We start from the raw sequence: 16,262 nt of genomic DNA on the forward strand, positions 1-16,262 counted from the left end.
AAATCATCAGATCTTGTAAGAACTCACTCATCATCACAAGAACAGCAGAATCAGGGTAACCACCCCCATGATTCAATTACCTCCCACTGGGTCCCTCCCATGACATGTGGGGATTTTGGTAACTACAATTCAAGATGAGATTTGGGTGAGGACACAGCCAAATCATATCACTTATAAAAACTGGAGACTGAACCAGCTAAGAGAAAATTACAGGACAGCAGGGCAAAACTAAAGACCCGCTTAAGGGGGTGCTCATGAGCTTCTAGTTGAGACCAGATACCATGGCTGGTTATTTTTCCAGCCATGCTAGAGACCTAGAATAAGCAGAGCTGCACTTAACTAGTGGGTTCTCCCAGACAAGTTCAGTGAAAGGAAAGAGGATCAAGAGTAGGAAGCACATGTAAGGGAGGGGTTGGAGCCACCAACCACTGAACTTGAGTAGGCTGAGGAGAAAGTGAGCACATGAGAAGCTGAGGACACAGATGTGTGTGCCTGTGGTATAATACGAAATGTCCTTGTTCTTGTCACAGAATACCCTTGGAATTTCCTGAGTGGTAGGAGTGTCTTTTGTTATGCATTAATAGCCCCTTTCACATCTGAGTTCATGCTACTGAGGTGGCTTAGGGTAGATCCCCCGGATATCCTCGGGATGGGGCCAGTCACAGAAAGACCAAAGGATTGGAGAATCCCTGCACTCCCCCCACGATCTCCAAGAAGTGAGGGTCGGGGCTAGAGATGAAGCTCTGTAAAAACCCTTGAACAACAAGATTTGATGAGCTTCTGGGTTGTTGAACATGTCGACATGCTGGAAGGGTGGCAGGTGGTACACCCAGAGTGTGGATGCTCTGTGCCCTCCTCCTCACGCTTTGCCCTATGCATCTCTTCATCTGGCTGTCCATCTGTAACCTTTGTATAACTGGTAAATGTAAGTAAGTGTTTCTCTGAGCTGCCCTAGTAAATTAACAAAATCCAAGGGGAGGGATGTGGGAATTCTGGTTTGTAGCCAGCTGGTCAGAAGTATAGGTGACAACCTACTAAGATTGGCCTCTGACATGGGGGCAATCTTGTGGGACCAAGCCCTCAACTGTATGATCTGATGCTATATCCAAGTACACAGTATCGGAATTGAATTAAATTATAAGACAGATGGTGTCCGCTGGGGATCTGACACTATCTCCAGATATATAGTATTGGAATTGAACAGAATGATAAGATATCCAGTTGGTGTCCACTGGAGAACTACTTAGTGTATGGGGGAAACTCCTACACATCTGGTCACATCTAGTGTTCTGAGTGTGAGAGTAAAGGGAAAAGGTTGGTAAGAATATGGAGAAACTTAAACACTGCTGGTGTGAATGTAAAACGGTATAGCCAGTCACTCTGGAAAAGAATTTGACAATTCTTTTCAAAACCAAAAGTAAAATTACCATAAAACTCAGTAATTGCACCCTTGGGTATTTACCCTAGAGAAATGTAGACTTACTTTCACTCAGGAATTTGTACACAAATATTTACAGCAGATTTATTTGTAATAGTGAATAATTAAAAACTACCCAAGTGTCTTTCAGTGGGTGAATGATTAAACAAATTGGTACATCCATATTATGAAATGCCACTGCTATGGTTGGAATTTATGTGTCCTTTGCAATTCGTATCTTGAAATCTCAACCTCTAAGGTGAAGGTATTAGGAGGTAGGTAGGGCCTTTACAAAGTGATTAGGTCATGAGGGCTCTGCCCTCAAGAATGGGATTAGTGGCCTTATAAAAGAGACCCAAGATAGCTAGCTCATCCCTTCTACTATGTGAGGACACAGTGAGAAGGCACAATCTCTGGCCCCACAAAAAACAGGTCCTCACCAGACAATGAATCTGCCAATGCCTTGATCTTGGAGTTCCCAGCCTTCAAAACTATAATGGAATTTCTATGTTTATGGTATTTTGGCAGCCTCTCCAAAGACAACTACTCAACAAAAAGGAAGAAAGTGGTAGTTTTTTTGTAGAGAGATGGTCTCACTATGTTGCCCAAGCAAATCTTGAACTCCTGGACTCAATCCATTCTTTTGCCTCCACCTCCCAAAGTGCTGGGATTACAAGGGTGAGCCACCTCACCCAGCCATAGGAATGAACTATTAATGTGCACAACAAATGGAAAGAACCTCAAGGAGATTATGCTAAGTAAAAAAAGGCGATCTCAAAAAAACAATAATGCATAATTGCATTTATGAGATAATAGTGAAATAACATATTTATAGACATCAAGAAACAGAAAACTGGCTGTCAGAAGTTAGGGATGGGAGAGACAGGGAAGAGGCAATCGAAAGTGAAGAAGGTGCCTGCTTTTCTTTCCACCATGATTATAAGTTTCCTGAGGCCTCCCCAGCAATGTGGAACTGTCAGTCAATTTAACCTCTTTCATAAATTATCCACTCTCGGGTATTTCTTCATAGCAGTTGAGAATGGACTAATACAGAAGGGTAATGCAAGGGAGTTCTGTGGTGATGACACAGTTGAGTTTCTCAATTGTCGTGGTGCATATGCAAGGTTTTACATGTGAAAAAACTGTATAGAGCTACAAACACACACACAAATTAATGCATGCATAACTGGTGAAATCTGAATAAACTACAGAATGAGTCAATGTCATTTTCTTTGTGTTGCTATTATAGTATAGTTGTATAAGATATTAAAATTGGAGGTGACTGAGTGAAGGGTACATGGGACTTCCCCATATACTTCTATGCAATTTCCTATGAATTTATGATGATTTCAAAATACATTAAGAAAATATAATACAAAATAAATATTTAAAATTAAATTATAATAGATCAGTAATCAAAGTAAAAGTGAATTCATCTCACTTATTTTCTAGATGATTAGATTTAAAAAATAAAATTTAGTTACATGTTGCTCATGCCTGTAATCCCAGCGCTTTGGGAGGCTGAGGTGGGCAGATCACCTGAGGTCAGGAGTTCGAGATCAGCCTGAACAACATGGCAAAACCCCATCTCTACCAAAACATACAAAAATTAGCCAGGTAAGGTGATGGGCACCTGTAATCCCAGCTACTCAGGAGGCTGAGGCAGGAGAATTGCTTGAACCTGGGAGATGGAGGTTGCAGTGAGCCAAGATAGTGCCACTGCACTCCAGCCTGGGTGACAGAGAGAGACTCCATTTCAAAAAAAAAGTAAAGTACCATGTAAATTAATAACTAAAATAAAACAGGGTTACCAATATTAATAAAATAGAATTTAAGGCAAAAAGTAACTAATAGGAATAAAGAGGAAAACTACATAATGTCAAAAGCAAATCACCAACAACAAATCCACTAAATACATACAGCAAAACCAACAGAATTACAAAGAATAGCAAACAAATCCATAATCACAGTGGGAGACAAACTCTAACTGAAACTGAGGAAAAAGACCAAAAAAATTAGTAAGAATACGGGACTCCTTATTTGTTTATCTAACTGACTATCACTATATGGATGTCAAATAGGCATCTTAGCCTAACATGTCTAAAACGTGTCTCCCCAAATCTGTTCCTCCCACAGTCTTCCCCATCTCAGCCAATGGAAATTCCATCTTCGATTCCTCAAGCTGAAAAGCTTTTCAATTATCTTTGCCACTTTATTCGCATCCATTCTGTTAGTAAGTCCTGTTATTCACCTGCAAAATATGCTACAACCTGACTGCCCTCCTCCTGGTCCAGGTCGCCATTCTTTCTCTCCTAAGTTACTGCAACAGCCTTCTGGCTGAGGCCCCTGCTTCCATCCCTGCCCCCAAAGCCAGAATACTCCCTTGAAACAACACTTACCTGTTCATAATTCTCCAGTGACTCTCCACTGCATTCAGAGCAGAAGACCTTCCAGAGCTTTCAGGCTCCATATGATGTGGCTTCCCATCACTCCTCAGCCTTTTTCTCTTACCCCTTCTGGCTTGTTCACGCTATGCTATCATTGCTGGACTTCCTGCTGCTCCTTGAACACATCCAGGCAAGCTCCTACCTTGGAGCTTTTGTATGTTTTTCTTTCTCCACATATCCATATGGCTGACTCTCTCATTTCCTATATTTGTCCCAATATCATCTTCCATAACAAAGCTATTAAAATTGCGACTGTTGCTTTCACCATCCCCCTGAACCCGATGCTCCTTATCCTCCTCCCCTGCTTTATTTTGTTCCCTAGCTACTTATTACAATCTGACATTCTACATATACTTATGTATTTTATTGTCTATTCCCCCATTCCCACTATCATGTAAACACCAGAAGGGAAGGGACTTTCGGTCATTTTCTTCATTGCCGTATTAGTAGTATATTTGAAAATTGTTTTAAACATTGCACAGCACAAATATAACTCAACATTTGTATATACAGAGCAGCTTTTATGTAGTTCTTTCATTTAATCCTCACAATAATGCTATCGATTTTGAATTCTCATTTCCATTTTATCTGAAAACAAAATAAGTAGGTCTAATGATTTGTCCAAAACACATAGAAAATAAAAGGACAGACTCTGACTCCAACCCATGATATCCAGGGCTCTTTGTATTCTATCAGAGGTGAAACACCATGATTGATGGTTAGCATCATAAAGAACGAATCAAGAACAAGCAGATTATGGGATTAGAGGTACCCACCATGGTGTCACCCAATTAACCCAATGCAAAGAAATGTATCACATTCACACCTCAGGGCATTCTCAGTGGTTTCATGTGCCTTTTTTTTTTTTTCCTGCTTTGAGACAAGAGTGTCGCTCTGTCACCCAGGCTAGAGGGCAGTCCAATCTCGGCTCACTGCAGCCTCCACCTCCAGCGTTCCAGCGATTCTCCTGTCTCAGCCTCCTGAGTAGCTGGGAATATAGGCATGTGCCACTATGCCCGGCTAATTTTTGTATTTTTAGTGGATGGGGTTTCACCATGTTGGCCAAGCTGCTCTCAAACTCCTGACCTCAAGTGATGTGCCCGCCTCGGCCTCCCAAAATGCTAGAATTATAGGCATGAGTCACCATGCTCGGCCTGATGTGCCTTTAAAACTTAGCTCCCACAAAGCTTATCAGGTGCAAATCATGGATCCTCCCCCCTCAATAGAGTCTTCAACCTTCCAGGGTCAATTTCTTTCTCTAAACAAGCATAGATATCCTACTAACACACAATTATAAAATTTAGAGCTTCAAGAAAAAAATTTATAGCTTGTTAAAGAATGTGGGAGAAGCACAATGCCTACCATCTGCCCTGTTCTATATAGAGCCCTTTGTTAGTTAAAGTGTTTTTTGCAATCAGCTGAAGTTTTTCTTTTATCATTTTATTTGTTTATCCCCGCCCCCACTCACTTGAGAAACTCATAAATTGTGCATACAACGTACAAACTAAGGCATACAAATAGAGCACACCGACTGTACATACACGGTCCCCAACACATAAAGAAAGGTCTTTGAGCTAAATGATTATTTCACTGTCTTACAGTATGTTTCCAATAAAAACAGTACTTTAACATCATTTACCTCAAGTATTTTATCTCCAGTTTTAAGTGCGTTTGTTTTCCCTGCTGGACTGTCTTCTAAAACTTGTTTGATGAATATACCTTTAAGTTCCTCTCCATTCTTTAGACGTTTTATAACAGTTTGTCCACCAACAATACTGATCCCAAGAGACACATTGGGTTCTCTAAAAATCTCAACACTATATAAAGGAAAAAAACAAAACTCACTCATTAACAAGTTTAATCTGTTGGACTGTAAGTATTCCATTTGTATTATATCCTTGTGATTCATATTTTATATAAATTTTGAAATATATTTTACAAATGTTACACAAATTATACCTAGTTCCAATGTTATCAATAATTCATAACAAGTGAAAGCTTCAGTTCTGAAAAGCATAGATTTCTAGAACAATAAATGTAACTCTAAATATTCAGTGAAGATTTAGCTAAGCCCTAATGTTCCCATCTCCTATCATAATATATTTTCTGTGATTAGTCCTTTTCATTTATATCCGTAACATAAGCAAAGAAAGGACTGAAGAAATAACAAATGGGCAAGACAAAAATCAAGAAAGCTACATATGTCATTTCGGCAAAAAGTACAGACTTTCAGAATAAAATCAATTTGACACTGAGTGGCTCATAGTCCAAGTTGCTTTTCCCAGTCAGCAGGTTTATCTCTGTGGTTCTTTAATCAGAGGACAGATTTTACCTCCTCCTAAGGTCACAATGTTTTGTTTTCTTCCTACCTCCATGGTCATTATTTAAAAGAAAGTATGAAATGAAAACTGCCTCCCTCAAAATATTATAGGTTTTGCACTGCAGCCAATAATTAACTCATTGAAAACATAACTCAGAAAACAACTCTTAAATGTTTTAAGACAAATTCAGATTTCAATTACAAGAAAAGAACCAGTTTGGGTGGAGGTGGTGGAATTATTAATAGATATGGAATAGAGAGGGCAGCTAAAGGGAGACTTTCATCATCTTAAAGTGCAGCTCTGGTGAGGACTTAAAATTACAGCAACTGGTGAGTACTTAAAACTTCCCCCACATCCAAGGGAAAATGGGTTTTCCACACATTCTGTTAGCACAAACATGGACTCTACACCAGGGAAGGAAGGTAGAGATAAACTGATATATACTAGAAGCCTCAACTACTGTTATTGTTGTTTACCAAAAAAGAAAGCTTTACTGCATTCGAGACAGCTTTACCCAACTTGCTTAATGACATGGCGATAAACTATACTTGTTAGATGGACATTTCTACGTTGCTTTCTCTGAAAGAGTATCAAAGATGTTCCTAATATTATAGTCATTTCGTTCAGCTAAAAATCTCTAGATAAGATAAAATGAAACTAGAATGTAGACCAGCTTACAGGTGAATTATCGCAATTTTTCAATCATTAGAGTAGGACTAAATGATGTTAAGTTAAAGAAAAGAGCAACTGGTTGTGCTCCTATTGAGAAAGCCAATAATGTCATTCACATACATTCTCGGTGGACCCCAGTGGCTAAAATTTGGAGTTTCTTCTCCTTCGCCCTCTTCTCTCTCAGGTAACTCACTACAGAGGGAGGAAGAAAAAAATACACACAATTTTAAGGCACATTCATTATTAAGGTCCTTCGAAAGTTTTGAAATTGTAAAATCTATAGGTAGTTAAATGATTCTCAATTTTTACAGTTTTTAAAATATTTACATCAATAAATATGTAAAGCAAAAATATATTGCTTTAACATTCAACTCAACTAATCCCCACCCAGCATTAGAAAATCACAGAATTGGCCGGGCGCGGTGGCTCAAGCCTGTAATCCCAGCACTTTGGGAGGCCGAGACGGGCAGATCACGAGGTCAGGAGATCGAGACCATCCTGGCTAACATGGTGAAACCCCGTCTCTACTAAAACTACAAAAAACTAGCCGGGCGAGGTGGCGGCGCCTGTAGTCCCAGCTACCCAGGAGGCTGAGGCAGGAGAATGGCGTGAACCTGGGAGGCGGAGCTTGCAGTGAGCTGCGATCCGGCCACTGCACTCCAGCCTCAGCCTGGGTGACAGAGCGAGACTCCGTCTCAAAAAAACAAACAAACAAAAAAAATCACAGAATTATTATAAACACTTTTATTGGTGACACTCTAGATGCTAAGTTTGTGTTTGATTTGTGCAATTTCAAATTTGTTTCTCTATCAATATGTAAAATGTTATAAAATGTATTCCTTAAAACTTGGTATTGTTTGACCAGCTAAAACACAGAAATCGACAAATATCATATGTATCAAGTATAAATCAACATGAACAGGTCAATATGATCCGTCTTTCTAGCCCTAAATATTTCCCCTGTCATTTGTATCCCATAAATATTTTGCATACTTATAGGGAACTTTTCAGTTACTTATATTATCTAAAACGATCCTCACTGCTTCCCACCTACCACCACTTTTCATCCAGCAAGTTAAGTTAGTATAGAACTACTGAACTGAACATGGTGAAACCCGGTCTCTACAAAAAAATCAGCTGTGCATGGTGGCACATGCCTGTAGTCCCAGCTACTTGGGAGGCTGAGGCTGGAAGATTGCTTGAGCCTGGAAGGTCAAGACTGCAGTGAGTCATGTTTGTGCCACTGCACTTCAGCCTAGGTGACAATGCAAGACCCTGTTTCAAAATAAAAAAAAGAACTGCTGAACTGGATAACATAAAATGCTGAGTTACAGTATTTAGTTATAAGATTAATGCAATAGTGAATACACAGTGCAGTATATTATCTGGAAGAGAAATCAGGAGTCCTAAGCTCAAGTCTAACCTATACCATGAAATAGGTGTGTGGCTTTGGACCACTAAATGAAATCAGTCTGATGTTGTAAACTGTATTACTCTACACAAAATCTAGGTGCTATCTCTTCCAGTTCATTTTCATAAAACCCTTGGCCAGGTGTGGTGGCTCATGGTTGTAATCCCAGGGCTTTGGGAGGTTAAGGCAGGAAGACCACTTGAGCCCAGGAGTTTAAGACCAACATGGACAACACGGTGAGACCCCATCTCTAAAAAAAAAAAAAAATTAGCTGGGCATGGTGGCACACCTGTAGTACCAGCTACTGACTGGGGAGGCTGGGGCAGGAGGATCATTTGAGATCAGGAGTTCAAAGCTGTAGTGAGCTATAATCACACCACTATTCTCCAGCCTGGGCAACAGAGCAAGACCCTGTCTCAAAAACAAAAATCCCTCTAACCTATGAAGTAAGCACAGCAGATCACATTATATTTTACACAGGAGGAACTGAAGCTCAGAGAAAGCTTAAGCATACTATACAACCTTACAACCTTTCCTCATGTATCCAAATCTGTTTTAGCCCTAAGTTTCAATATTCCCATTTTTCTCTGAACTTTCAAGTAAGTCCTATAAAATGCAGCAAAACTCCACCTTCTTGGCCCTCTACAGACTTAGTATCTAGGATAAAACCATTGTAAGGCCATGTGAAAAGGAGAAGGCTGAAAGGATCTAGACAAGCCAAATATCAGTTAAGAAATTAGGATTGTTACATCTCGCCCACTACCAGATATCTTTCTTACCTTAGCCAGTCTAATTTTTATGATTAAAAGCATCACAGCATTCAGTGGAAAACAACTTGGCAGACACTTGCTGGTTACTTTCTAATGTCTTTTTCTACCCTTCTTCCATAAATACATAACCCCTCTTCTATTCTAGGTGGCACTATGCCCAGGTTTGAAAAAAATACATTTTCTGGACTTTCTTTCAGCTAATGGGAACTGTGTGCCACACTGCTGATCAGTGATATGGAACCAAAAGTACCTAGATGAGACTTCCAGGAAAACTCATTAAAAGGAAGGAGAATCAGCTGGCAGGAGCCTTTTGCTCTGTGCCCTCCCCTTCTTCTTGCCTAGAATTCACAAGTGATATTGGTGGTAAAACATTCATCTTCAAATCATACAGAAACAATGAGGAGTAAGGTCCTACATTAAGGGCAGCAGAGCAGAAAGGACGAAGGTATTTAAGACCCTGATGACAACACACCACACCATCCTAAGACCACCTTCTTCAGGACTTTTCACACGAGAAAAACTTGACTTTATTTGGTTAAGTCACACTAAATGGGGTTTCTGTTTATGAGTATGTAACTGTAATCCCTCAATGATACACCCACAGTTCCACCAATTCAAGTAAACTGTTTTCACTTTAACCTATCACATCCTTGTCCTTTGCAACTAGATTATCATTAGACAACTGTAATCATAGCACCAATCATAGTCCTATTTTGATGATCTTATGTAATAATAACAAGGATTAAATTAGATATTAACTGAGGCTCAACCAATATTCATTTCCTCTATAATTTTTTTCACTTGAACTTATAACAAAAATCTACCCACACAGTATCATAATCTTCATCATTTTTTATTTACTAGTACCTTAATAGGCTATTGTATTGATGTAATTGATCTGCTATCTCAATATATGATGCACTTAGATTGTGTATTAGTCCATTTTCACACTGCTATGAAGATACTACCTGAGACTGCGTAATTAATTTAGGATTAAAGAAATGAGGTTTAATTGACTAACAGCTTCACATGGCTGGGGAAGCTTCAGGAAACTTACAACCATAGCAGAAGGTAAGGGGAAGGAAGGTATACATGGCAGCAGGAGACAGAGAGTGCACAGGGGAAACTGCCACTTTTAAATCATTAGATCTCATGAGAACTCCCTCACTCTCACGAGAACAACATGTGAAAACTTCGCCCATGATCCAATCACCTCCCACCAGGTCCCTCACCTGACACATGGGAAATACGATTTGAATTGAAATTTGGGTGGGTACACGGAGCCAAACCATAACATTCCACCTTGGCCCCTTCCAACTCTCATGTCCTTTTCACATTTCAAAAGCAATCATGCCTTCCCAACAGTCTCCTAAAGTCTTAATTCCTTTAAGCATTAACCCAAAAGTCCAAGTCCAAAGTCTCATCTCAGACAAGCCAAGTCCTTTCCACCTAGAAACCTGTTAAATCAAAACAGGTTAGTTATTCCCAAGATACAATGGGGGTACAGGCATTGGGTAAATGTTTTCATTCTTAATGTTCTCCAAATGGGAGAAATTGGCCAAAACAAAGGGGCCACAGCCCGCCATGTATGTCCAAAACCTAGTGGGGTAGTCATTAATTTTTTTTTTTTTTTTTTGAGATGGAGTCTTCCTCTGTCGCCCAGGACGGAGTGCAGTGGCACAATCTTGGCTCACTGCAACCTCTACCTCCCAGTTCAAGCAATTCTCCTGACTCAGCCTCCCAAGTAGCTAGGCTTTCAGGTGTGCACCACCACACCTGGCTAATTTTTGTATTTTTAGTAGAGACGGGGTTTTACTACGTTGGTCAGGCTGGTTTCAAACTTCTGACCTCAGGTGATTTGCCTGTCTCAGCCTCCCAAAGTCCTGGGATTACAGGCGTGAGCTACCGCCTGGTCATAGTCATTAAACCTTAAAGCTCCAAAATGATCTCCCTTGACTCCATGTCTCACATCCAAGAAACACTGATGCAAGGGGTGGGTTCCCAAGGCCTTGGGCAGCTCTGCCCCTGTGGCTCTGCAGGGTACAGCTCCCATGGTTGCTTTCACAAGCTGGAGGTGAGTGCCTGCAGCTTTTCCAGCTGCATGTGCAAGCTGCTAGTGGAGATACCATTCTGGGGTCTGGAAGATGATGGCTCTCTTCTCACTGCTCCACAAGTGCCCCCATGGGGACTCCATTTGGGGGCTTCAGCCCCACATTTCTCCTCTGCATTACCCTGGTAGAGATTCTCCATGAGGGTTCTGCCCCTGAGCTGACTTCTGCCTGGACATCCAGACATTTTCATATATCCTCTGAAATGTAGGCAAAGACTCCAAAAGCTCAACTCTTGTCTTCTGTGCACCCTCAGGCCCACCACCACATGGATGCCGCCAAGGCTTGGGGCTTGCACCCTCTGAAGCAAGAGCCCGAGCTGTACCTTGGCCCCTTTTAGCCACAGCTGGAGCTGGAGCAGCTGGAATGCTGGGTACAAAGTACCAAGGCTGCACAGAGTAGCAGGGCCTTAGGCCTAGCCCACGAAACCATTTTTCACTCCTAGGCCTCCGGGACTGTGGTGGGAGGGACTGCACAAAGATCTCTGACATGCCCTAGAGATATTTTCCCCATTGTCTTGGCTATTAACATTCAGTTCCTTGTTACTTATGCAAATTTCTGTAGCCAGATTGAATTCCTCCCCAGAAAATGGGTTTTTCTTTTCTACCACATGGTCAGGCTGCAAATTTTCTACATCTTTATGCTCTGCTTCCTTTTTAAATGTAAGTTCCAATTTCAAACCATCTCTTTGTGAACACATATGATTGAATGCTTTCAGAAAAAGCCAGGTCACCTCTTCAATGCTTTGCTGCTTAGAAATTTCTTCCACCAGATACCCTAAATCATCTCTCTCAAGTTCAAAGTTCCACAGATCTCTAAGGCAGGGGCAAAATGCTGCCAGTCTTTTTGCTAAAGCATAGCAAGAGTGACCTTTGCTCCACTTCCCAATAAATTCCTCATCTTCATCTGAGACCAACCCAGCCTGGACTTCATTGTCCATATCACCATCAGCATTTTGGTCAAAAGTATTCAACAAGTCTCTAGGAAGTTCCAAACTTCCCCACATCTTCCTGTCTGCTTCTGAGCCCTCCAAATCGTTCCAACCTCTGCTTGTTAGGCAGTTCCAAAGTCACTTCTACATTTTCAGTTTATCTTTATAGCAGTACTCCACTCTGCCGGGACCGATTCTCTATATTAGTCCATTATCACACTGTATAAAGATACTACCTGAGATTGGGTAATTTATACAGAAAAGAGGTTTAATTTACTCACAGTTCCACATGGCTGGGGAGGCCTCAGGAAACTTACAATCATGGCGGAAGGCAAAGGGGAAGCAAGGCACATCTTACATGTTGGCAGGAAAGAGACAGAGAGCGTAGGGGAAACCGCCACTTTTACATTATCAGATCTTGTGAGAACTCCCTCACTATTGTGAGAACAGCTTGGGGGAACCACCCCCATAATCCAATCACCTCCCACGAGGTCCCTCCCCTGACACACGGGGATTACAATTTGAGATGAGATTTGGGTAGAGACACAGAGTCAAACCATATCAGATTGTATCTTGTCTTTTAGAAAATGGACATTACTGCAAGGAGTATCTTCATGCTCTGCTGTATTTTAGAATTCTCTGTGGGGTTTTTTTGTTTTTTGTTGGTTTTTTGTTGTTGTTTTTTTTTTTGAGACAGAGTTTTGCTCTTATTGCCCAGGCTGGAGTGCAATGGTGCAATTTTGGCTTACTGCAACCTCCACCTCCCAGGTTCAAGCTATTCTCCTGCCTCAGCCTCCCGAGTAGCTGTGATTACAAGCAAGTGCCACCATGTCTGGCTAATTTTGTATTTTTAGTAGAGATGGGATTTCTCCATGTTGGTCAGGCTGGTCTTGAACTCCCAACCTCAGGTGATCCGCCCACCTCAGCCTCCCAAAGTGCTGGGATTACAGGCCTGAGCCACCATGCCCAGCCTCTTGTTAAATATTAATTGAAATAAGATTCAAAACAAAACCTAAAGCAATACAAACCTTCCTCCTCTCCATTTTCCACTTTCCTGTACCCCAAATCATATAGGCATTAAGGGGGAAAAAAAAGGCAAGCATTTCACCATGACATCTTTATGTTATCATTGTAGGCATTAAATTCTTGTGTGCTTTTTCTCTTGTTTTGTTTTGCTTTTTGAGCAGAATTTCACTCTGTTAGCCAGGCTGGAGTGCAGTGGCACAATCACAGCTCACTGCAGCCTCACCAGGTGGCTGGGACCAGAGGCACGCACTACCATGCCCAGCTAATTTTTTTACTCTTTGTACATATGGGGTCTCATTATGTTGTCCAGACTGGTTTCAAACACCCGGACTCAAGCAATCCTCCTGCCTCAGCCTCCCAAAGTGTTGGGATCATGGGCATGAGCCACCACAATTCTTTAATTGGGAAAACAAAACAAAACAAAAGCACCCTAAAATAGAAGGGAAACCAACCTTCAACAAATAGCATGGGCTATTTGTTTCTTAATTTTAAAAAGTAAAAACTAAACATTTCCTAAACTGCTGACTCTCATATACAACTTAGGAGAAGGGGTGGGGGAAACCACTCTATCTAGAATATGAACAATTTTAGATTTCTTTGACAAAGTATGTCACAAAACGGTTACTCTGTTGGAAGAAACTCAGAGCATATTACCTTTCTTCTAGGTTTTTGTATACACACATTTTATTCAGACTAGTTCATACCTAACAAGAGATAAAACTTGTCAAAGCTTATCTAGATAGTGTGAATAGTTTCAGAAGTACAGTCACAGGAGATGAGCAATTAAACAAATTAATGTAGTCACTTTACACTGATGAACACAGGTACCTTTTAACCCAAATTAAAATTTAACTGAGCAAGTGAAATATTCTTACTGTACATATTAAAATGTAAATTTGCAGAAACATATTTGAAATTTTAACAAGGAATTTCTAACCTCAAATTTTATAATTTGCACTGTGATTAAGTATGATCAATAGCTCAATCAGTTAGAAACTCAAATCTTAAAATAACAGAACTTTCCAAACCTACAGAACATACAACACCAAGAGTGAAATCTAATCTAAACTATGGACTCTGGGTGAAGATGATGTGTCAGTTTACCAATGTTATCAATTGTAACAAACGTTCCACCCTGGTGGGCTATACTGACAATAGGGGAGGCTATGCATGTGGGGGTAGGGGGTATACAGGATATCGCCTCTCTGCACCTTCTTAATTTTGCTGTGAATCAAAAACTGCTTTAAAGAAATAAAGTCTTAAAATGAACTGAACTTTTGCCTCTTACATTCAACCACAGATTTATAACCAAATTTTTCCCCAAAGGAATTAACCATCCAATTGAAACGATGTGTTTTGTTTCAGGCCTTTATCACAAATGCCTAAAGTTATAATTCCTTACAGATTTGGGGGGGTGGGTGGAGATAGAGTACCCCATGAACAAACAAGCGGATATTAATATTCTTCACGATATACAAACTCTTTGCAAATAAAATGTTCATCATATAAAATCTGATGACTCCAGACAGCCAAGGTGACCTTTCCTCTTTAGTAGTACTTATTTTCACATAAAATTTCTACATACTAAGCAGTATGAAGGTCAAGTAAACTCAGCACCCAAAAATGATGGAAGCAGGGAGAGCTCCAATTGTGACTAAGTAATCTCACAATTTCTTTTTCCTCTTTAAATACACATTCTATATGGCAATATTCTATGATATACCACAGGGAATATGAGCAACTGGAACCAGAAAGAATGGGCACTATTGTTTTCTAAACTAGTAGGGTTATTTGTACAGATGTTCCACAATGATTTTGAAGTTGCAGAGCAAATTATTACCTGACAGCAGTATATAAAGAATTAGGCATTCCCTTACATTAACATTCACACATTGTCCTGAGTAAAAGAAGGTAGACACAAAAAAAGTACTTACTGTATGACTACATGTACATGTGTTCTAGAATAGGAAAAACTAATTTACAGTGTTAGAAATAAGATTAGTGGATGCCTGGTGCAAGACACACAAAGGGGTAGGAGGGCTTTCTGGGTGATGGAAATGTTCCTTATCTTCATTGGAGTGTATATAACATGAATGTATACATAACTTAGTAGACTGTACCTTAAAATGTGTGCGTTTTATTAATATGTAAAATTGTGTTTAAGAGTTTCCTTAAGAAACAGAAGTTCGAGCCATACAGGGTAAGTTGCTTCTAGAACATTACGTCTCTTCTGGTCTTCTGTAGAGCCTGGATTAGCAATCAAATATCTAATTATATTTTTGAAGGTATTAGCGTAGTATTTCTATGTACTTCTTGTCCTAATTGTTCACATTCGCCTTCATCTGCAGTGTTGGCCACCGCTGCAACAGCACTGTAAGAACCGGGAAGTGTCACATGCTCGAGGCCATAAACTCCCACAAACACCCCCTTTTTTCTCCCAACTCACACGCCAGAATAGCCTTCTCTCTAAAATGCAAATATTCATTCTCTCCCTTTTCCTCCATCTCCTCCTGATGTTCTGAATTTACATGTAAGTTTTGGCAGTTTAATTCAAACGTAAACGTATTAAATATTCGCCATTTATGTAGAAGGCACTAAATGCCAGGCACCGTGTTGGGAAATTAAAATATCACATTAACTCAGTTAATCTTTTCCCCAACTATGACACTCAGCCTCCTATTTCTCCTCCCACTATTCCTAACAAAGTATCTAATACCTGAAGCCATTTCTACTCATTTGCATCCTATTACATCTACAACATGATTTTTTTTTCCATTTTAAATATGTCTTTCTTCTAAAGTTCACCATCTTCCCAGACATCAGCCTCTGACACATTGCTTTACTGTGATTTGATCCTATTACATTTTTTTTTAAATCAACAACCTCCTTGAGTGTTTTAATAAACCCAGCAACAATGGATACTACCCTGGGTATACGTCAGGGCCCATGAGCCTATGAGCCTGATCTTGTCACGCCACCACTCACTGGCAAATTTAATAAACCAGCAGACAATGGATACTCCCTGGCGTATACGTCAGCGGCCCGTGGCCCTATCATTTGGCCACTGCACCAACATCACGGCAACCTTGCTACTAAACATTTACTATTGGCAAGGTTGTTATATTAAGCCTGTTAAATGCATCCTTTCCCAGCTTTATT

General features: G+C 40.3%; 1 protein-coding gene across 6 annotated transcripts in view; it reads right to left on the bottom strand.

Annotated features, from left to right (window-relative positions):
• Positions 1-16,262, bottom strand: part of PATJ (PATJ crumbs cell polarity complex component) — a 441,042-nt gene that overhangs the window by 269,569 nt on the left and 155,211 nt on the right. For all 6 annotated transcript variants that reach the window (XM_017877225.1, XM_017877223.1, XM_017877224.1 and 3 more), the window contains exons 23-24: positions 6,978-7,049; positions 5,504-5,681 (exon numbers count right to left, since the gene is read on the bottom strand). In XM_017877225.1, coding sequence (XP_017732714.1) covers positions 5,504-5,681; positions 6,978-7,049 — 250 coding nt within the window. The remainder of the gene's footprint in view (positions 1-5,503; positions 5,682-6,977; positions 7,050-16,262) is intronic.

The sequence above is a fragment of the Rhinopithecus bieti genome, unplaced genomic scaffold, assembly GCF_001698545.2.
Source record: "Rhinopithecus bieti isolate Rb0 unplaced genomic scaffold, ASM169854v2 scaffold_6380, whole genome shotgun sequence".
NCBI classification, from domain to species: Eukaryota; Metazoa; Chordata; class Mammalia; order Primates; family Cercopithecidae; genus Rhinopithecus; species Rhinopithecus bieti.